Raw genomic sequence first — 22,049 nt, 5'->3', positions numbered from 1 at the left:
TATATTAATTACTATATATGAGTTTCAAAGGGAAAATTAACGACTTTTACCAAAAAAATGGTATAAGAAAAATTTAGTCTCGTAAATTTTTAGCATATCTGTAGATTATAACTCATGATGTTAAACACATATGTGGATAGAGATATTTTAGAATAATTAAATATATACGTAGTGTGATATTGGATTAGTAAAGATTTGAAAAAAAGAGAGAGAGAAAGAGAAATCGATTCATAGAGGGAGCTGAACATTTGTTCTTTTTGTCACCAGATGGCGTCTTTTTAAAACGACGTTTTTAACGCATACCACTTTTGTGAAGAAAAGAAAACTTTTACTATACCCTAGTCTTTTGATCCTTAACAAACTAGCATGGCTGAATTAAAAGACACACGTCCTACTGGAAAACCAGTAATGAATAGATCCCAACGCAGGATGTTTGAATACAACACCCGTAAGGCAGGAGCAGCATCTGGAGATTGGAACAACATGGTAACCGTTGAGCAGTATCCACAGAACATGCCACCACCTAAGCCTGGAAAGCCAAGTGCTAGGTCAAAAGCTTGGAAATCCAAGCAGACTGCTAAACCTCCACCGCTACAAGACCCGGCTGAAGTAAGGGGTCCCGTTTTGGCGAAGGCAAAGACTGAGAACTTAATTGATGAACCTTTATGGACCTTCGGAGTTTACAGTGGAACACAACCTGAGCGACAGACAAATCAGCAAAATCTCAACAAGATCAAATAAATTTGTTCATCAAAATTTATTAACTGTCTTCAATTTTCCCTTTGAAACTCATATATATTAATATACTGTTGGGACAAGAATATTGATTATTATATTAATTACTATAATTTAAAAAATGTATCAAACCCCTCCACCTATTTATTACAATTCATTTGTTAATGAATATAAAAACACTATCTATATCCAAAAATATTTTTTATGGATGAGCTAACGTATGAAAAAAATTCACAAATATTTTTAAATGCTGAAGAAAAAGAATGAGTAGAATCTGAATCAGTCAAATATGAAAATGATGTATTTGAACTTTCCATTACGCAAAGTTCTAATGTATCCTGAAAGAAAAAAAGAAAAAGACAATTTTTTGACAGTTATATTACAGAAACTTTAAATAATTCGTACACAGATTTTTATAATGAATATAACTTAAACCTTGTCTCTGTGTATGCTTGTAGGAATATCAGTTTTAAATCTTTTTGATTTTCTATGTAATTGAAAACAATTTTCTTTTTCCTCTTCCATATCATTTTCTTGATTCTCCTTCTCAAAATACATTATTCTTGATGGATTTAATTGAACCTAATAATTATTATTAAAAAGAAAATTCAATATATTTAAACTAAAATATTAAAGTATATTAAAACTGATGTCCTACATCTTTTTTATTTTTCTCTCTTTTTCGTTTTAAGTATTTTTCTTGTATATCATCCGACTGAAATAAATTTATATTTTTATGTCTCAACGGTTGCCTTGAACTACTATCTTTCCTTAAAGTTTGTCTACTTTCAGTGTACTAAAAATAAAAATAAATTCAAGTTAGATCCTTATAAAAATATATTATTTCATGAGAATAATACCTTTACGATAGATTTTTGCAATAATTGTATCCAAGAGTTGCTGTCTCCATTTTCTGAATATAAAAACAGATTTTCTTCTAAACATGTTACACGAAAAAGTCCACCACTTAAGACACTTACTACTTTACACTTATTTAAGGGAAGTACACAACGTACAGTCAATGAACTTTCTGGTTTTCCTTTACAATATAATAAAGTATCATTTAAAAGTACAAAATATCTTCTATAAGCAGTAACGCCATTCCTTGAAACTCTCATTAAATTTCCTTGCTTAAGTATTTTTCTTCCAGGCTTTACTAAATTAACTCCATTTACGATACACTTTTGTAGATTCAATAATTTTTTGGTATCTTCATTAACAGCAACTAAATTATTAATATGTACAGCAGCTTTTTCAACTTCGACTAAGCATGCTGTGTCAAAAATGACAAATATAATAATAATATTAATATTAATAAAATTAATAAAGTTAATAAATATATATATAAAATAATCATATCATAACTATGGATGCAAATAATTGATTACCTTGTAAAAGATTATACTCTTTATGTTTGCTAGGAGTATGTTGTAGAACTTCTTTCAAAAGTAATTTATATCTTGGTACTCTTTGTATAGGAGTAATTAATAACGAAGACAATGTTCTTCCAACTTCTGGTCGTGTTTCTTGTTCGCTTATGAAACTTTTAAAAATAGGATCCTTCTGTTGAATAATCTATACAAAAGATAAGAATTTTTATTAAATAAATATTTACAGTTTAAAAATAAAAATAAACACATTTAAGCACCTGTATAAGTGTTGATAATTGTTCGTAATCATATGCATAAACAGAATACAACTTAAAGAATGGTGCAAGCTTATAAAATGCTCCAGCAATGCACTCAGTATCTTGTTTTATTTCTCTAATTAATTCTCCACTGATGTTATATAATGTTTTTACATTTTCAAATAATGTATTTAATAATACAGTATTTAAAAACTTTTTTTCAATGATCGGTTGTAGAAAAAACTGAAAAATATTATTATTAGGTTTTAATTTACAATATATTATTTATATATTATTTAGCGTCAGTTAAATACCTCCATTAATATTTCTAATTGTTGTAAATATGTTGCCTCTGTTGTTAAAATTTCTTCTATAGCTTGGAGTCGCAAACGCTTTTCTCTTTCAGCTTTATTTCTTAAATCATCTTCGTTAAGAGCATTTAAAACTGAAAATAATAAATTAAGTTATATCATTATAAGCTTAATAAATATTTATTATTATTATTATTATTACTAAATAACGATAATAATACCTTTCATACGTGATTTCATAGTCAGTACATTTTTATTAGTAATAATGTTTCTCAATTCAAAACTAAGGTTATTGTGTGGTGATCTTGGAGAATCCATTTCTTCAATAATTATCAATTTTTCCTTATTTAATATTTATAAATATACATCTACACACACATAAATAAAACAATTAATATATAATTGCATTAAAAAAATTGTTAAAACAAATATTATTCTAATTCCAATAGGAATATAAAAATCTAAATTCGTTTTATTTACAATTTTTCAACCACGCTTAAAGTAAGCAAGACGAAAATCATATGCTGCAGTTACAATTTGAAAATGCCAACAGAACTAAGTCAATAATGCAAACAATATATAAAAAAATTACTCTAGAAATAGTAAGTAGATAGTAAAACACATTTTCATTCGTAGATAAAGATTGTCACAAAAAATATTAATATATACAACACAGTGTAATTGATTTTTATACTTAAATCCATTTAAAGTACAGTCTTGAAACGTCCTATAAATTTATGATTGTGAGTAAAGAAAATTTTTAAATTAATATTTTAAGAAAATAATTTTTGTTTTTTTTCCAGATATCAGTAAGATATATTTCTGTTTTACAGACCGTCGATACAATAAATTTCTGTATTACAGATAGTTAACCATAGCAGAAGTAAATTTTTTTGTAAAAAATCGATAATAATAAAAAGAACTCAACGTGTAAAAGAATAAAAAAACAGAATGAATTACATGGAAATTTTAAGTCTATTATTCTGTACATAATTATTAAGACCCTTTGCACTCTTGTCTGATATTTGAAAAATCGCCTTGAGTTGCTAGTTCACCCTAGAGAAAAAGTTGTTGCGTGTATGGGATTAATAAACATCTTGAGACGGACCATGAATACTTATGAACCAGTGCGCATATTATGTATAAAAAAAAATAATGAATTGAGCTTATATGTTAATTGCTAAGAGAATTAAAAATTTATTATAAGTAGTATTAATGTATTATAAAAAAAAAATAACATACAAATGAAATATACTTATATCATTAAATATACACTACTTAATTATTACATTATTAAAAAAAAATTAATAAAATATCTACAAAAGTACTTCCCTATAATTGTCAAATTTTTATATTGAAAATTATTTTAATTAATTAAACAAAAAAATATGAACATAAGGAAGAATATAATTATTTGTATTTAAATAGATGGTAACAAAATTTAAAAAAATAGAAAATACGTAGCTAATAATATGTATCTTATCTGTGGGTCTTATAATCTCTAAAGAATTTGTAGTTATACATTTATATACATATGTATATCAATAAGGATAATTATTACATTCGTACCTCTCTAATCTTCTTTAATTTTTATTGCAGTAATAGAGAAGGAATGAATAAGTAGAACACTATAATGGTAATTCCTCTCATAATGTCCAGATAAAGTATTGAACATTCGTCGGAATGTTATAAACTTGATAAACGGCAAGCAATACTTTTGTAAATACACGATTATTCTTGTATATAAACATTCATATATAAATCTATTTACATAATGCATTTTACTCAGACCCAAACGCCATGTGGATTTTTGCTTGTGGGTACTGCTGTCTCTAACTGTCTAGGAGATCCTATCATTTTACGTGTACTTCCTGGTTTATGGGCACCTAAAAAAAATTAACAAGAAAAGAGTAAAATATAATAAATTGATTATGCATTATATTTGATAATAGCAATCTATCAATACAAACAGATAATATATACCTTCAAGTAAAGATTTCACTTGTTCATCTTGACAAGCAACGGTTAAACTTTGTAAATTCGCCTCTTTCATATCAGCAACTAATCTCTCAACTTGTAATTTTTTTTCTACAATAGCTGTTTCCAGACTAACTATTTCAAGTTTTAACGATTCCGCGCATTGCGAAGCTAACTCGGCAGATCGTTTAGCTTGCTCTACTTCATTCTGAAGACGTTCAACTTCGTTGATTATTTTTCGTTCAATTATTTGACGTTCATCTGTTTCACGATTAGTATTGTGTTGTTCTACAGCAAGTTCCTCCATGATAAATCTATCATATGAAACATATTATTGGAAAGAAAGTCAGAGATATATATTATATACGATATATTCGGTAATGTATAATAGTAAATTATCAATAAATTAAAAGCTTATATTTTTACCTAATCTTATTTTTACATTGAAGTAATTCCGTTTCGCAGTTAGCGAGCTTTGATCTGAGAAGCGTTATCTCCGACTTTAAAGTTTTTTCTTGCTGCCTTACAATTTCACTTTCTTCTTCCACGTGAGCTAATTCTTTAAGCTTTTTTTTTATGTAAATTTTAATAAATTTTCATAAATTCATCTCTAAATGTTCCAAGACATACAATGTTTATGTGTTTAAAATAAATACATATATACCTGATCTTCTATAATACGACCGTTAGCTTCAATGCGATTTAATTCTTGTGAAATAAAATCCATTTGATGCATTTGTTCTCTATTTTTAGTTTCCCAATATAATATTTCTGCATCAAACTGAAATAAATAAATAATACGAATATATTTAAATTTGTATAATTATGCATTTTTATTTTGACTTACTTTAGTGAGATCAGCTTGTTGTGCACTAATAGTATCTCTTTGTTTATTGACTAGTCTAATAAGATCGACATAACGTTGGGTATAAGCAACTGTCATCATATTTTGTGTTTGACCAGATAATTGAGCAATTCCTTGCGTTTGGCTTTTCGTTTCTTGAAATTCCTAAATACAAATGTACCACACATACACATTAACACTATAAAACAATTTTTTTTGATTATACTACCTGAATTAAATTTCTTTTCAATTTTACAGTGTTGCTAGATGATGGTTGTTCTTCTTTGTGAATATGTAGAATGTTACTGTTTGTGCTAGGAGCAAATTGTGATCTTGCTGGACTATTTAAATTTGGTGGTGGTGGATCTCTATATGGTGGTAATGTTCGTAATGGAGGAGAAACTGGTCCTGGGGGATCTCTATAAGGAGGAACTTCCCTTATTTTTTTCTGAGATAAATGCGTATTAACTAAAAATACACAAGCATTAAAATTGGCTATAATTAAGTCATAAATTCTAATAAAATAGTTAATGAATTTGTTAATACAATTAAAAAAACAAAAATATTAGCTTACTATCAGGATTAGCTCCTCGCGTAGGAGATGGTGGGATATTTTTTCGGATATTTAATTCTTTGTTTTTGAAATGGGGTGTAGGCTGAACAATAGCAACATTCTCCATTTGAACCTGTAATAAAATTAGAAATTATTAAATGTATGTAAACTAAAGAATTTATAAAAATAATTTCACATAAAAATGACATGTTGTTTTACATCAGCATTATTCTCAGTAAGATTCCCTTGAAATCCACCAAACGTTAATGACTTCCTTGTATCACGATTTCTATCTAGACCACCTTGCTGTAATTCATCGAAATCTGAATTTAAAATTGTTGGAGTAGTTTTAGAATCCTCTTGAACATTATTCGTTGCTCCAACTTCTGATGACATATTCGATGTTCCATTTATCCGTGTTCCATGTGTTATACGTGATGCTGATGATCCTGGATTCTTATTGTTATCAGTAGAGCGTCTCAAAATCAGCTGGACTTCAGAAGAATATTCTCCCCATTTTAATAAAATCTGTTTTTAGAGATATTACTTTAGCGATATTCTATATAACTACTTATTTTTATATAGATACTTTAAAAGATCTATTATACTGATAAAATATTTTATATCCTTTAACTTTCTTTAATATTTTATACCTTAAGAGGGTTTTCATATGGAGCTAAAAGTCGTTCATTAGTTCTCCAACGTTCTACTAAGGTAAATCTACCAGTCTGTGCTGTTGCGTGTGCAAGAGCGTACACAACATCCTAGAAGCAGATAATTATCAAGACGCTTTAAATATTTTTTTATTATATGATTATAGAAAATATATATCAATATCTAATATTCTACAACATACATACATTGTGTTTCACAACAAACCTGACAAGTTGTATTTTCTGTAACTCCACACACAATACGTTGTATTCCTTCCACCCATACTTTCAGTTCCATTACGTTAGCAGTATATATATCCAAGTATATTTTGCATTTCTAAATTATATCTAACTATAAATCCAAACTAGTACATCCTTTTTTACTTTTATCTTTAAAACTGTTTATTTGTTTATTCTGAAAACACATTCTATAAATTTAAAAGAGTATTTACACACTCTTACCTTTTAATAATAATAATAATAACGCTTGAAAAAAAAGATTTATCAATTCATTACTATGAATTATAATAGAATCTAAAATAATAACTTAGTTGAATATTTTTGTTTATAAAACCAGATCTCTCTACCACGATACAAATGGCTATAGAACGACTTTTTCAAGTAAAAAAGAAAGAGCGCCTCACAATACAAAAAACTTTTACTGAAGCCATGTGCACGAACTACGTAGTAATTTTCTGTTGCACAGATGCACTAACTGATGGCATAGAAAAGGATGCACTAATACGCATCCACTAAAGTACAAATTAATTATCAAAGAACAACTGTAAAAATGCATGAAATAAAAATGACATTAATTATTATTATTTATATTAAAACAATTTAAATAATTTATCATATAAAATTTATTATTTATATCTGTATGAAATGCTTTGTTTTTAAATTTTAGCGCGAAATGATACTATTGGTTATGATATATAATTTCGGAGTATGTAAAGCTTTTATAAGTGACAAAAGGAGGAAGATCGTAGCTTAAATTTCATAACTGTTTGTTAATAAAATCCAAAGAAAATGAGTCTGTGGGTAGATAAATATCGACCAACAACATTTTCTAAATTAGATTATCATAAAGAACAAGCAGAATATCTTAAAAATATGGTAACTATAAAGAAATTGCAATATACCGACAAGCAAATACAATTGGATTTTGTTTTTGACTGTATAATGTTCCCGCCTAATTTATTTTTGATAATATTTAGTTTATAAAAATAATCAAAATGTAATAACATATAAATATACCTTTAGTAAATTCGTATACTTGTAATCTGTTAATTGTTTATAATGTATATATAAATATAAATAACATTTTATTTATAATAACAGGTGCATAAAGGAGATTTTCCACATTTGTTAATATATGGACCTCCTGGAGCTGGAAAGAAAACTAGAATAATGTGTATTTTGAAAGAATTATATGGTTCTGGAGTTGAAAGATTACGGATGGAAAATATGAATTTTGAGGTTTACTTTTTATTCAGCGAGTAACTGTATTAGTAATTAATCTATTAATTGCTTAATAATATGTAGATTACATTTCTTCATGACATTGTTACAGACTCCTTCTAAAAAAAAATTGGAAATAATGACTATAAGCAGTAATTATCACATAGAAGTAAATCCCAGTGATGTAAATATATACGATAAAGTTGTTGTAATGGATTTAGTTAAAATGACAGCACAAACTCATCAGATTGATTCAACTGGACAAAAAGAATTTAAAGGTATAAAATGTTAAAACAAATATTTAGCAAATGCTAAGTGGAATATTCTGATAAATTATTTTATTTTTCAAATAGTGGTTTTGTTGACAAACGTGGATCAACTTACAAAGGATGCTCAACATGCACTTCGTAGAACCATGGAAAAGTATATTGCTACGTGCAGATTAATTCTTTGCGCAAATTCTATATCTCGTGTATCACCAGCTATCAGATCTCGGTGTCTAGGAATACGTGTTTCTGCACCAACAATACCAGAAATTAAATCTATTTTACAATCGGTATGTAAACGAGAAAGTATAACTTTACCGGATGAATTTGCTACCAGACTTGCAAATGCTAGTGGAAGAAATCTTAGAAGAGCAATATTGATGCTCGAAGCTTGTAAAGTTGAACAGTAAGTAAAAATTAAATACTTTTATAATTAGTCTAATAATTCAATTTTTTTCTCTTTCAATAACAATTTTAATATTACGTTCAGGTATCCATTTACTGTAAATCAAAAGATTTCTGAACCTGATTGGCAAACATTTATTCGTACTACAGCTAATATGATGATAGCAGAACAAACTCCAAGAAAACTACTAGACATTAGGAAAAGACTTTACGAATTATTAACGCATTTAATACCTTGCGATGTCATTCTTAAAGGATTATTACAGGAGTGCATAAAAAATTGTGATTTTCAATTAAAAAGTGAAATAATATTTATAGCTGCAGAATATGAACATAGGATGCTAAACGGGTCAAAACCTATTTTCCATTTGGAGGCTTTTATTGCTAGGTTCATGGCTGTATATAAAAAATTTATGGATTCTTCTCTTGAAGATTTTATATGATTTAAAATTATTTAATCAAAGCTATTGATATAAAAGGTCGAAACAATGGTCTATTTCGACCATGAAAGATATGTAATCATAAATGTTTTATTATTTACAAAAGATCCGAATTATATGAAGTATTGTAATTTTACATTGAGGAAAGTACAATTTTGGCATTGGTCTTAAAATAAGCGCGTTTTCTAAATTTCTTCTACAATAATTTTCCTAAATAAATGAACACATTACAAAGTATTAGAAACACATATTAACGAGTAAGAAACAATAACACAGAAGAATTTTGAAATAAAGTATCTCTACAATAACTTATTTTATTTCATACAATACTAAAATTATAGGATGAGATATGATGCACATCCAAATAACAAAGAATTTCTAAAAATAAATAAATTCTCAATTACTGCACTTAGTTTTAGTACTTTATAAGGCTGCTAAAACAATGGCAGAAATAGCTGCTAAAGCAGTTACAGCATAGCCTGTTGTATATACTTGTTTAATTGTTAGAAACATTCCTAAATCCCAAGCCTGTAATTATAGAACATAGATAAAATTTATTCTAAAAATAATTTTTTGTTTTATTGCTTTCTATATCGCAATTATCGTACGTTTTAACTTCTTACCAAATGTCGAAATCCATTGAATGTGTGAAACGTAGCAGGAAAAGCAAGTAATGTTTTACCTACAAAAAGTAAAGCTACGGGTAAATTTAATTCACTTAAGATTTCTATAACACAAGGTATTCCACCTGGCACGAATAGAGTACCTAAAATATAGAAAAAATAAAAGATATTTTTATAGTAACATTAAAAAAATAAATATCATTCAAATATTGATTTTTTTTTACCACTATATATAATTGTAAGTTGGATATAAAATTATATATTTACCAAGTCCTAAAAACATAGCATAACTTGACAATATTATACCAGTTGTACGATGAGATACAGAAAGCACTGTTGTTAATTGCACTTGATATATAGACAAATGTGGTGACATGGGTCGTTTAAGACGCATATTCCTTTCATCATGTGTTTCACAGATATTACTGCTAGCACATACTGGTTGTGATAAGGATGTGGTTAGTGAACTGTAACATATTGAATTTTAATTTGATCTATAATATATTTATTTATAATTTTCTTTAATATAAAAGTATGGTATTTTAATGTATATTAATTTTAATACAAGTTATTATTTTCATAAATATGCAAATAAGCAGAGATAAATATGCATTGAAGTTTGGATAAATCAAAAAAATGAATGAAAATTGACAGTCAGATGATCAAATAACATAACATTACATAATTACGTAATACATTAATACTTACTTGCTCGTAAATAAGCCTCGAAAATGTTGAAAACCAATACCTCGTCGACAAATAAGTCTAAAAACATATTTCAATTAATAATAAAGGTTTGATTAATGAAATGAAATGAATTAATATTTAATACCTAGTATAACATAACGCCATCGTTGTTCAAATTTATATTCTTGTGTCACAAAGGTGTGCTAGATATTATAGAATAAGATTTAGGTATATATTACTTTTTATTTTGTCGCGCGTAAAATATTTCATCAATTCGTATCGAAAAAGTACATGCAGGTAAGACAAGAATCACCTCTTCTTTAAATATTTGCTAGATAAAGTACGAAAATGTACCATAAGCAGAATTGCCAAATGTTTAGTAAAAAATATTCTTTACAATAACATACAGAACATTGAGAAGAGGCTTATTTGAATTTCTTATAATTTTTACATTGTTATCATAAATTTTAATTATTATATTAAACTTATTTTATATATATATATACAATCATTTTTCTTAAATTAATATATATATGATATAACGATGAATTTCTGTAACTAAAGTGAAGTCAATTGAAGAACCACATAATCTTAAAAATAAATAAAAAATAGATTCAAAATATAATTATATAAAATAGAAAGAAATATTAAAATATTATTAATAAATAATTGCGTACATATAAAATAAGGGAAATGAAAACATACAGTATTGGTAGATGGCATAGGTAAACTAAGAAAATATAAGCGATTCGATTCTTGTATCATTTATATATTCTATATGTACTACCAACTTGACATATTCGTTAGTTTTTGCCTTATGGTCGTCAATGTTGAGAGTTGTGAAAAGAATCACATTCATTAAACAGTATTGAACTCAGTCGAAAATTTATGCATTTACTGCTATCTAGTTTAAGGTAAGAGATTATTATTATGTCAATTGTTTTTGAATTTTTGATAATTTCGAATAAATCGTAGGAGAATTGTTACTTCGTAAAAAGGGAGAGAAGCATTGTTAATTTATGACGTGCTATTCTTTCAATCATTTTTTTCGAATCCATTTTCTCGTAGCATTTCTCAAATAAATATCCTTTGTACTTTGATATTCATAAGAACAAATATTATTGTACGGAATATTTGTGATAGTCTAATAACGTTAGAATTAATATTATAAAGCAGTAGACGCATCCTTAAAGGACAATTTAATATTTGTGCGTTCATTTTGAAAATAATCTTGTGAAGAAAAAGGAAGATAGAAAGAAAAGAAAATAATTTTAACGTATACATATACTAAGTGTAATTTTGAGTAAATATCGATATTTATATTTGATTGTTAAAAATTCTACGTATATTTAATGTTAATGGATTTAAATATTCTTATGCATATGTTTTTGATAATTACAAAAAAATATTATTTGTGTAATTTTAAGATATTATATATTTTTAAATGCATATTGTCTATTATTATTTTTTCTAATTGATTTAAATCCTATCCTTTATTTTTTTATTTAATTCAACCTAACTTTTATTATATATCCATGTGAGATGATTATATGATTATATTTAAAGTTGAAATAATTTTTTCATAATATTAGACAATATATGAAAAAGTTCTTAAAGTTATTACATAGGTTTGTAATAATAATTCCAACAGATGATTGTTTGATTGAAATCAAATATTTAAATATAATGGAGGGCCCACTGGAAGTAAAGGATTCTACTTCTACTACTGCAGAACCAATCAAGTCAGAAGGAATTGTACAAAACTCGGATAACAATGAACGAAGCGAAGAAGCAGCTTCTCCGCCTCCTAATTGCAGTATCTGTCTTGGAAAACTAATCAACACATCATTTACAGACAGTTGTTTACATCAGTTTTGTTTTAATTGTTTATTACAATGGTCTAAAATAAAAACAGAATGTCCATTATGCAAACAAACCTTTAAATCAATTATTCATAATGTAAGATCAGAAGAAGATTATGATCAATATCATGTACCACGCGAATTTGCAACTCAAATTCCACAACCTCCAGTCATGACAATTCAGCATTTGGATGATGATTTTGAAGATGCAAATTGGGTTATCAACCAACGTCGTTGCATCTATGGGTATAATATGATTTATTTTTGTTCGTGCTTTATCTATATTTTTGTCTTCTCTTTTAGTTTTATTGGTATTGTGAATACATATACTGTTATTCTATAAGTTTGTTTAGTAACATATATATATATATATATATTTAATATATTTTTATAAAACAAAATATTTTTTATAACTTTGGTTTAATCTAACCTTATAGAACAACAATGGCTGATAATCGTCGTCGTGTTATCCAAAATGCTGAACAGGCTACAAGAGAACATTTACTCGCTTTGCTATCAGATGATCCAAGAGAAGAACACAGGACCAGACGCATAAACCCTACTTTACGTCGTGCTATATACACACATGGAATATGGGCTACTTCATTACCTGGACGTTTTCAAGAATGTAGTGCTGATTATTACCGGTATATTTCAATATGATCTTTATCATTAGTCGTAATGACACACACACACACACACAACTAGTTCAATAAATAATTATATTTTATAGGAGATTTCCAAGAGAATTGGATCGTCTTATTCCATGGTTAAACAGAGAATTACAAATACTTATTAATAATAGACCAGGACATATTCCATATGTTTTAAGAATTATTATGAATGCATTAACACTTCATGATATTAGAAGTCTTCAGTTTCAAAATATTGTGCGGCCATTTTTTGGTGTACATACTGAACATTTCATACACGAATTATTTAATTTTGCAGGAACTAATTATGATATAGGTGCATATGACCAAGCTGTTACTTATTTATATCAAGGTTTATATATATTTATATTTAATTGTTTGAATAATTTATTGAAAGCGAAAATATGTATATATTTTGTGCCAGGTTTATCAAGAGAATACGTTCCACATGTTGTTTCACCTGTATCTAGTAGCAGTAGTAGTTCTTCCGATGATTCAGATATTCATGTACTTGATGAAGCAATTGATTTACGTGTGAATACTGAAATGCCTGGTGTAATACCACTTCCAGTTAATATGCCTGGTAATAATAAACACATAATTATTTTCGAAATATTACTACAAAAAACCATAGCACTAGCAAACACACATTAATATAATATTTAATTATTTCAGGACCTAGTACTGTTGCACAAGCTTTTCCTATGGAAATACCATATAATGTACCAGATGTTTTAACAATATCATCTGGATCTTCGGATGATGAATGTGAAGTTATTTGTTATGTCAAGCCTCGTCATGAAAGAACACCTGAAATTATAGAATTAGACTCTTCTGATCCTGAGGACACAAATACAGCTTATGTATCTAACGATAATGCAGAGTAAGTTTCTTTTACATAAACTTCTATACATCATTATTTAATCTATAAAATTAGTAAATTTTGGTTCAACTATATAATGTGTTTGTTTGAACTTTATTATTTTATTTTTGTAATTAAATTACTATTATTCATTTAACACAGGTCTGTGCGAACTTCTCTTAAGGAGGATGTTCCTCAAGCTAGTACATCATTTAATTCTAAGAAAGGATTACCTATTAAGGTGAATAGTGAAATCTTTAGGACAAGTATTTCAGAAAGCTCTTCTTCTTCAAGCGATAATTCGTCAGATAGTGATTACAATCCTAGAAGAAGCAGAAAATGTCGAGGTCATGCAAAGAAATCGCCGAAGAAAAAGATTAATAATAAAAAGCGTAAACATAATAATGCCAAAAACCGTAAAAGAGCGGACAGAAGTGTATCAAGTGTATCATCAGGTGAAAGTGATTTCAGAAATAAAAGTAGTAGAAGATGCAGTCAACATGGAAAAATAAAACAAAGTAGTTCTAGCGAATCCAGTTTGGAAGAAGATAGAAAGAAGAAATTGAATGAAACAAAATCAAGAAAAGAAACCAGTTCAATTAAAGCTACGGTAAAAGTGCGTAGGGATTTAATCAAAAAAGAAGTAAAATACGAGGAAAATAATATCGTTAATAACAATAGTAGTAGTAGTAGTAGTAGCAGTACTAGTAGCAGTAGCAGTAGCTGTTGCAGCAGTACCGGTACTACTAGTACTAGCAGTAGTAGTAGTACTAGCAGCAGTGAGACATCCAATGAAAGTCAAGAAGCTCGAAAATATGAACTTCTTAAACAAAAGTCAAGAACTAAAGATGCTAATTGTCCTATATGGGTTTTAAAATATGATGCTGATAAAACTGAAAAAGAAAACAAAAATAAAGATAAATCACGATTAACGATTAATACAATAACATCATTAGATGATTCTAGTCGAAAGAACTACAAATACAAAGAAAATAAACGATCTAGAACCAGGAGTACCAGCGAATCTCCTCATATGCGGAAAAAAAGCAAACGATCTACCCGTAAAAAATGGCAAGTTCATAAATGTAAGAATGAATACGAAAGTGAAGATACAGATAAATTATTAGACGCAATATTCTTAAAAAGAGAAAGTAGTACACGTTCCAATAGTCAAATTAGCAATTATTCAGATAGTCCATACAACAAATATAAAAGAAGATCTAAACATTCATGTAAAGATAAAAAGACAAGACGTTCTCGTAGTAAGTCTCGTAGCAGATCTCGTAATAGGTCTCATAGCAAATCTCGTAGCAAATCTCGTAGCAAATCTCGTAGCAAATCTCGTAGCAGATCTCGTAGCAGATCTAGCAGATCTTCTAGCAGGCCTCGTAGCAAATCTCGTAGCAGGTCTCGTAGCAGGTCTCATAGCAGATCTCATAGCAGATCTCGTAGCAGAACTCGTAGCAGATCTCGTAGCAGATCTCGTAGCAGTTTTCGTAGCAGATCTTCCGCCTCTAATTCGAGTTTAACAAATTCAATAATATCATTTAAAAGTGAAACATGTTCAATATCGAAACATTCCGATTCTAAAAATAGTTTATGCAACAAAAAGAAACGTAGATCACACAAAAGTCATAAAAAATCAAAATATCGAAGATCTCGATCAAAAACAAGATCTAAAAGAGAATCGTCAAATCGTATTGTGAGGTGCTCATATAGCTCTAACACGGACTAATTTTTTCCATAAAACTTATTAATATCTTTCCGAGTATAAATAAGGTTTTTTTATCACACTATTATAATGTACATCACGAAATATGTTTTATTATTTAAATTTTATCTTGCTATGACAATTGTTTATATTGCTACAGTTTTGAAATATGTTAATTAATTAAATGAGAAAATGTTGAAAATAACAAAAAATTATTTTTTATTATTCATCGGAAAACATTTTCCGTTCACTCCTGTACTTGTTGGCTAATTAGTTCCTTGTCAAGAAACATTTTTATAAATTTGTCTAAATTTTCTTATAAATGTATAAAGTTTTACTCTTCTGGTTATCCGAAAAGTTCGTGACGATTTAAAAAAATATATAAAATAAACATTCTTATATTTCGATATTAATATATCGAGTATATATTTATAAATTAATACGAACTTCCCGATTTATTAATGAAGTAATCCCTCGAATTGCTGATAGACGCATTTCTTTTATACATTATTAATCACTATTATTATATTAATGTAATAATCTTATACGATTTATAACTATGATTTAAAGATATTTATGAATATTATGTAAAATAAAAAACATGTCATTTATATATAAGGATATTTATAAAAATTAACAAAAGCAAAATGTACTGATATATTAGTCGATTATAAGTATATGTTAGAACTTATGTAATAAAGTATAATTATAGAATTATACAATAGTAAACGAAAAATTCAAATATTATTGTTCTATACTATCAATAGAAAATTTTAAACGAAATATATATCGCAATATGATTCACAATGAAATAATATAGCATTTATAATAAATACTATTTGCAAATTTCTTTAATGATTATTTTTTAATACAGTTATTAAGAGAAAAAAATATATTAATAAATATAATAATGCACAAGTTGCATAAATGTAAATGCATGAATACAAAATTATAAATAGAATAATACAAAAATACACATAATATTATTGACAATGTTACAATGAAAATAACCTTTGGAAATTCCATTCTTTATTCAAACAAAGTTATTCCTTATTTACAATTCTTAAATAATAATATTATTAAGTTAATTAACACAAGAAGAACGTGTTTTCATACTAAAATATGATACTAACTAAAATAATGTATATAAGTTTTGCATATCTCTTTTACAAAAGTTAATGAGGGAAAAAGAAGAAAATATAAAAAAATTGAGGCAAATGAACATAATAAGTTTGAATAATATTTATCAATTTTTATGCGAAAAAAAAAGAAATAAAATTGATAAAATACATATATAAATTAAATATATTCATAAAACAGGTCAGAATAGAAAATTATTTGATTTAATCATTTTTGATATTTAATTATTTCATTAAAAAATCAATGATTAAAGTTGTCCTTATGCTATATGATTAAATTCTATATGTACAATATTTTCTAAAATTACTTTCATATTTATAATCTTATATTAAAAATAAGTTATCATGTGTGTGTATTGCTTTATACGAAAAAATCTAAATACTGTTCTCCTACAACGTGATTCCCAAAGAAATAAGCATATATACAATTTCATCTTGTATGCGAATAATGTAATGAATACATATGTAAATGATAAAGACACAACTATATGAATTTTGCGAGTGATAATTTTTATATTAGATTTAATTTTATTATTTATGATTATAAGAATAATGAAAACAAAAATAGAAAAAAAAACAAAATGTTTTATAATTAGAGTAGATAATAACTATGAACTCACGCTGCTGTCATGTATTATGTATATATATAATGCAATTTCTTTGTAACAAAAAGATTATCTTTTTCTTTATAAATTAAATAAAGTATGAAAACCAATAAGATAATAGTAACAATTAATAATATACAAGATTAGAGCACAAATGGTATATCTATACCATAATAATTAATTGTAACAATGATATACTTTAAATTTCAAAGTATTATTTAAATATAAAAACTCGCTTATAGAAAAATATTTATATTTATTTACAAATATTACAATGTTTCTCCTAAACAAAAACAATTATGAACATTTTTTTATTTTTCTCTTCGGATTTTCCATACAATTCTAATAATTTTTATAATTCGGTGAAAGAAAATAATATACATAAATTTTTTTTTTATTTATGTAAAATGAATTCCTTCAGCATTGAATGCATGTAAGAGACTAGAAACAAAAGATGTTATATCGTATATGACAGAACTTCAGATATATGATCATTTCTACATACCTAATAAAATCATCAATATCCATAGTCCTAGCCCGCTTATTTTCTGCCTCAGCAGTTAGCAATATTGCACTTACTTTTTCTTTTATATCGAAATCTTCAGGAACAGTCTATATTTTAACATAATAAAATTAATAAAGAGAAATTTGAAATAATAATCTTACAGAATAAAAGCGATGAGTACCTTATTGTTTAAACTACAATGAATTTTATAATTTTTTTCCAACATTGTTGTTACAGAAGTTTGTTTAAATGCCGCCGAAAGTGTTTTATTTTTCCTAACAAATGCAATCCTTGTTAATCCATCCCATTCCTGATAATTAATCGGTGGTGGCGGATTTCGAGGTTCTATTCTAACTACATTAGACTCAACTTTTGGTGGTGGTACAAAATTATTTTTTCCAACTTTCATTAACATATCTATGCGTGCTAAAAGTTGTGTGTTAATGCTGAGACGACAATATAATTTATCACCTGGTTTTGCAACCAAACGTTCTGCAAATTCTCTTTGAAACATAAGTACTGCGCACCTAAAAAAATAATTTATATTATAATAAAATATAACAAAATATGTGCTATATAATGAATTACCATAATAGCATTTAAATCAATAAATATTTGTATCTATAATTTAGTTTCATATATATATATAAATATACGTGGTTACCTAAAAATAGGTCGATGCAAAAGTAATTTGAAAACTAATGGAGATGAAATTTGATAGGGAATATTAGCAATGCACAAATCAAAAAATGGCAAATTTGTTTTCAAGACGTTTCCCACGATTATTTGTAATTTTGATTGATAAGGTGATCCTTGAATACGTTTTTGCAATTCTGCAACCATTCTTGGATCCAATTCACATGCTATTACTTTTTTTGCTTTATCTAACATTTTAACAGTCATATTTCCAGTACCAGGACCAATTTCTAACACAACATCCGTTGGCCTAATCGCAGCTTTTTCAACCATATTATGTATAACAAGCGGATTTTTTAAAATATGTTGACCAAAATCTTTATTAAACTGAATGCCTATAAAAAAAAAAGGAAAAAAAAGAAAATTTAATCTCATTAAACATAACAAAGTATTGAAACAAATAATTAATAACTTAGAAATTTCTCTACCTTGTCTTGCAACTTCCTTGTGCACACGAGATACCCTTTCAGTTCGTATTTTCGGCATTTTTATAATAAATATAATAAAATTACTTTTTTTCTTATGAAAAAATGAACTTTATAAAAAAATTAAAAACAAATTTTTTGTCAACAACACTCATATATTTTTATCTTCAAATTTGTTACTCTTTGAGGTTTATAAACACGTGCACTACTCTATTGTATAGAATACAGGAATACATAGAAACTCACAAGTCCATTTTTCGGGTAACCAAAATTATCTTAGTTAGTACCCTTGACCACCAGAAGGCGAGAGTAGGTTTTTAACGCGATGACGATATAATTAATACTATCAAAGAATACTGTATATGATAGTATATGACAGTACATGATAAATTCTTTGATAGCATATATATAGTATAGTTATACTATAATAGAATTTTAGATAATTATATTGAATTTTTAATGTAAAAAAATGTGTGTGCCTTCAGAAATGCATTTATATATATATTTTAAAATGAAGCAATTTAAAACATTCAATACTGTAATATTTACCGAACACACATTTTTACATTAAAAATTCCTGTATTCTATGCAATAGAGTAGTGTACGTGTTTTCGAATTAATGCATTTGGTTGCATTGTGCGTGTGGTTTCGAATTAATTTCTCTATGAATGTCTCACATCTATCCACCAAACTATCAAAGAAGTTTTTTTTTATTAACGTATCTCTAGAGTAAATAGTACGCAGTTTTTTTTCTGATTGGTTAACCATTTTACTAATAATACTTGCTTGACTTTAATGATTTAGATTTTTATAAACTAATATATATAAACAAGTAATTCAACAGCATTGTTGTTGATTAATCACATTATTTATTATATATTACATAACATTTTTAATGAATTTATATTATATATTCTTATAAAAAACATTATAATTACTATTAAGTATCCACGTATTGGAAAATATCTTTTAATTGCACTTGGTCAAGAGATATACGGAGTAATTTTTCTTGAATAGATTTATCATAAACTGAAGGATGTACATTCTTCTCTTCTTTACAGTTACTAATATAAATTCCACCATGTTCTTCAATTTTATCATTAGTGGCTGCATAAACTATTGACATAGCTCCTTGTTCAGGAGTCTGAAATTATTCGAATTTATTTATCACACAATAAATAATTAAAATAATATTAAAATGTTATAACATTGTGAAATAATTTAGTCTGACTTACCTTTATTATATATTTAAGAAGCCATTGAATTCTCTTTAGATAGGAATATTCAAATAAATTTGTATTAACAATTCCTGGATGTACTGCATATACTTGAATTCCTAATTGTTTCTTTTCCAAAAGATTTTGTAAATGTTTAGTAGATATTAATTGAGCCAATTTAGTTTGCGCATACATTAAATATGTGTTAAAATTTTTCCTAAATTATTCAATTGTGTTATTAACTAAATAATCTTTATCGTTAATTGTTAGTTTATTAAATTGTAATGTGTCATACTTAAAATTAATGTCATTGAAATTCATCCATCCAATACGATGAGCACAAGAAGAAACATTGACAATTCTACTATTTTGTTTTGGACGACTACCAGCTTTCAATAAAGGTAATAACAATACTGTTAAATAAAAATGTGACAAATAATTTGTACTCCACTGCTGATCGAAACCATCCTTTGTTTCTTTTTGGGGAGCGAACATTATACCGGCTACAACAAAAATTTGTACATTGATTCTATAAAATTATTGATTACATGCAAACGTTAACTAAAATTCATATCTAATTATTTTTACCATTATTTATTAAAATGTGTATTTTATTATAATCATTTTTAATTTGGTCAGCAAATTCTTTTACGGATGCTAAAGAGGTATTGTCAAGTTTGTAAACTTTTGCTTTTCCCGTAGTAATACCAGATTCTCTTATTTTAGAAATTAATTTCTCTCCAACAGAAGGCGTTCGACAAGCTGTAATATTAATACATAGAATAGTATATATAATAGTAATAGCTTCAAAACTGTAAAAAAAGACATTATTATAATATTTACCGATTATTATTTCTATTTCGCATTGCAGCAACATTTTTACAACTTCTGACCCAATTCCTCTCGAGCCACCTGTTATAATAGCAATTTTTCCAGGCATTGGTAATAAAGCTAAACATATTTTACAAAAACAATATTAATCAAAATAGTACTGCCATTAAGATACATACATCTAATTAAAATTATCAATAAAATTTATATTTGTATTTTCATAATGATTCGTATGTCAATATATTAAAAAATAACGTCAATAGATTTAGAATTGTATAATACGATTTATTATATAATATGATTATTTTTTATTTCTTTTTACATATTTGTTTTTACTTAAAATTAATTCAAATCTAAATTTTTAAAATAGCAGATATGTGTAACATTATATATTCGTATAATTTAAAAAGTTCAGATTTTAACTGCCATTTTTTACTTTGAAAATTAAACAAAAATTAATAACAGAATTAATAAGAAAAATAATAAAATTAGATCGTACCTGTTTTATTACTTCTGGCATTAATTATGGCATAGAATATATCTTTCATAGCTATCAACGTGTATATTAAGTTATAATAAAATATTATTAAATAATAATTATCTATTCGAGGTTTATAATAATATAAATAACTAAAAATTAACGCGCATAGTGAAATTAATAGAAATAACATGCTTTTATATTGTATATATTTATTTTTATGTGGTATATAAGAACTTTTTTTATCCAATACTTTATGAATAAGCTAAGTAAAAGACGGAATGTTACTGTGCTTCTCGTATTACCGTTAAACGTTTTATAGCAGTTTTAATTTACATGGAAGTAGGTGTTTGTGTATTAGGTTAGTAGAAAATGAAAACGTCATTTTATTTTTTTTATATATATACACACAACATACACTTTCACAAATATATACACATATATAATTTTTAAAGAAGAAAAATTATTTATTTTAAAATATTA

The 22,049-nt window shown here is 26.5% G+C and overlaps 7 protein-coding genes across 15 annotated transcripts in view; 2 read left to right on the top strand and 5 right to left on the bottom strand.

The window, feature by feature from the left end:
- Nucleotides 1–750: 750 nt before the first annotated feature.
- Nucleotides 751–3,247, bottom strand: LOC106784815 (FYVE, RhoGEF and PH domain-containing protein 4-like). 2 transcript variants are annotated; one of them, XM_014744746.1, is made up of 9 exons: nt 3,154–3,247; nt 2,895–3,041; nt 2,677–2,807; nt 2,384–2,605; nt 2,124–2,310; nt 1,596–2,008; nt 1,394–1,531; nt 1,171–1,317; nt 751–1,073 (listed from the first exon to the last, which is right to left on the bottom strand). In XM_014744746.1, the coding sequence occupies exons 2-9, from the start codon at nt 2,989–2,991 to the stop codon at nt 915–917; spliced, it is 1,494 nt and encodes a 497-aa protein (XP_014600232.1). In that variant the 5' UTR covers nt 2,992–3,041; nt 3,154–3,247; the 3' UTR covers nt 751–914. The 2 variants fall into 2 exon arrangements, with proteins under 2 accessions (XP_014600232.1, XP_014600233.1); XM_014744747.1 differs by lacking the exon at nt 3,154–3,247 and having other exon boundaries at nt 2,895–3,082.
- Nucleotides 3,248–4,252: 1,005 nt separating this feature from the next.
- On the bottom strand, nt 4,253–7,390 carry LOC106784768 (ras association domain-containing protein 8). Of its 3 annotated transcripts, XM_014744626.1 has the most exons (11): nt 7,248–7,390; nt 6,927–7,115; nt 6,701–6,811; nt 6,267–6,575; nt 6,069–6,180; nt 5,721–5,962; nt 5,498–5,659; nt 5,315–5,431; nt 5,077–5,216; nt 4,657–4,964; nt 4,253–4,559 (listed from the first exon to the last, which is right to left on the bottom strand). In XM_014744626.1, the coding sequence occupies exons 2-11, from the start codon at nt 6,996–6,998 to the stop codon at nt 4,459–4,461; spliced, it is 1,674 nt and encodes a 557-aa protein (XP_014600112.1). In that variant the 5' UTR covers nt 6,999–7,115; nt 7,248–7,390; the 3' UTR covers nt 4,253–4,458. The 3 variants fall into 3 exon arrangements, with proteins under 3 accessions (XP_014600112.1, XP_014600113.1, XP_014600114.1); XM_014744627.1 differs by lacking the exon at nt 7,248–7,390 and having other exon boundaries at nt 5,724–5,962; nt 6,927–7,164; XM_014744628.1 differs by lacking the exon at nt 7,248–7,390 and having other exon boundaries at nt 5,751–5,962; nt 6,927–7,164.
- A 245-nt stretch (nt 7,391–7,635) lies between these two features.
- On the top strand, nt 7,636–9,665 carry LOC106784769 (replication factor C subunit 3). Its single transcript, XM_014744629.1, has 5 exons — nt 7,636–7,816; nt 8,042–8,179; nt 8,274–8,439; nt 8,515–8,833; nt 8,918–9,665. Exons 1-5 carry the CDS (start codon nt 7,730–7,732, stop codon nt 9,273–9,275), a joined length of 1,068 nt encoding a protein of 355 aa, XP_014600115.1. The 5' UTR covers nt 7,636–7,729; the 3' UTR covers nt 9,276–9,665.
- Nucleotides 9,340–11,278, bottom strand: LOC106784771 (succinate dehydrogenase cytochrome b560 subunit, mitochondrial-like). Of its 3 annotated transcripts, none has more exons than XM_014744634.1 (6): nt 11,260–11,278; nt 10,728–10,785; nt 10,604–10,660; nt 10,163–10,362; nt 9,896–10,038; nt 9,340–9,800 (listed from the first exon to the last, which is right to left on the bottom strand). In XM_014744634.1, the coding sequence occupies exons 2-6, from the start codon at nt 10,745–10,747 to the stop codon at nt 9,696–9,698; spliced, it is 525 nt and encodes a 174-aa protein (XP_014600120.1). In that variant the 5' UTR covers nt 10,748–10,785; nt 11,260–11,278; the 3' UTR covers nt 9,340–9,695. The 3 variants fall into 3 exon arrangements, with proteins under 3 accessions (XP_014600120.1, XP_014600119.1, XP_014600117.1); XM_014744633.1 differs by lacking the exon at nt 11,260–11,278 and adding an exon at nt 10,896–10,955; XM_014744631.1 differs by lacking the exon at nt 11,260–11,278 and having other exon boundaries at nt 10,728–10,993.
- A 104-nt stretch (nt 11,279–11,382) lies between these two features.
- On the top strand, nt 11,383–17,524 carry LOC106784767 (E3 ubiquitin-protein ligase Topors-like). 2 transcript variants are annotated; one of them, XM_014744625.1, is made up of 7 exons: nt 11,383–11,496; nt 12,234–12,690; nt 12,882–13,091; nt 13,178–13,413; nt 13,522–13,680; nt 13,773–13,980; nt 14,122–17,524. In XM_014744625.1, the coding sequence occupies exons 2-7, from the start codon at nt 12,269–12,271 to the stop codon at nt 15,692–15,694; spliced, it is 2,808 nt and encodes a 935-aa protein (XP_014600111.1). In that variant the 5' UTR covers nt 11,383–11,496; nt 12,234–12,268; the 3' UTR covers nt 15,695–17,524. The 2 variants fall into 2 exon arrangements, with proteins under 2 accessions (XP_014600111.1, XP_014600110.1); XM_014744624.1 differs by having other exon boundaries at nt 13,178–13,449.
- Nucleotides 17,525–17,653: 129 nt separating this feature from the next.
- Nucleotides 17,654–19,326, bottom strand: LOC106784770 (probable dimethyladenosine transferase). The gene is made up of 5 exons (XM_014744630.1): nt 19,044–19,326; nt 18,584–18,950; nt 18,101–18,446; nt 17,920–18,026; nt 17,654–17,855 (listed from the first exon to the last, which is right to left on the bottom strand). The coding sequence occupies exons 1-5, from the start codon at nt 19,099–19,101 to the stop codon at nt 17,813–17,815; spliced, it is 921 nt and encodes a 306-aa protein (XP_014600116.1). The 5' UTR covers nt 19,102–19,326; the 3' UTR covers nt 17,654–17,812.
- Nucleotides 19,327–19,886: 560 nt separating this feature from the next.
- The window catches only part of LOC106784766 (dehydrogenase/reductase SDR family member on chromosome X-like), a 3,792-nt gene continuing 1,629 nt past the window's right edge, over nt 19,887–22,049 (bottom strand). The window contains exons 1-7 of one of the 3 annotated variants that reach the window (XM_014744621.1): nt 21,872–21,940; nt 21,588–21,638; nt 21,101–21,208; nt 20,846–21,019; nt 20,553–20,760; nt 20,276–20,474; nt 19,887–20,184 (exon numbers count right to left, since the gene is read on the bottom strand). In XM_014744621.1, coding sequence (XP_014600107.1) covers nt 19,981–20,184; nt 20,276–20,474; nt 20,553–20,760; nt 20,846–21,019; nt 21,101–21,208; nt 21,588–21,636 — 942 coding nt within the window. In that variant the 5' untranslated portion in view covers nt 21,637–21,638; nt 21,872–21,940 and the 3' untranslated portion in view covers nt 19,887–19,980. Of the gene's footprint in view, nt 20,185–20,275; nt 20,475–20,552; nt 20,761–20,845; nt 21,020–21,100; nt 21,209–21,587; nt 21,941–22,049 lie in introns of those variants that run through there. The other 2 variants (XM_014744620.1, XM_014744622.1) reach the window with 2 other exon arrangements.

The sequence above is a fragment of the Polistes canadensis genome, unplaced genomic scaffold (assembly GCF_001313835.1).
Source record: "Polistes canadensis isolate GaletaPanama2010 unplaced genomic scaffold, ASM131383v1 scaffold_40, whole genome shotgun sequence".
NCBI classification, from domain to species: domain Eukaryota; kingdom Metazoa; phylum Arthropoda; class Insecta; order Hymenoptera; family Vespidae; genus Polistes; species Polistes canadensis.
This window is presented reverse-complemented; position numbering and strand designations above follow the sequence as displayed.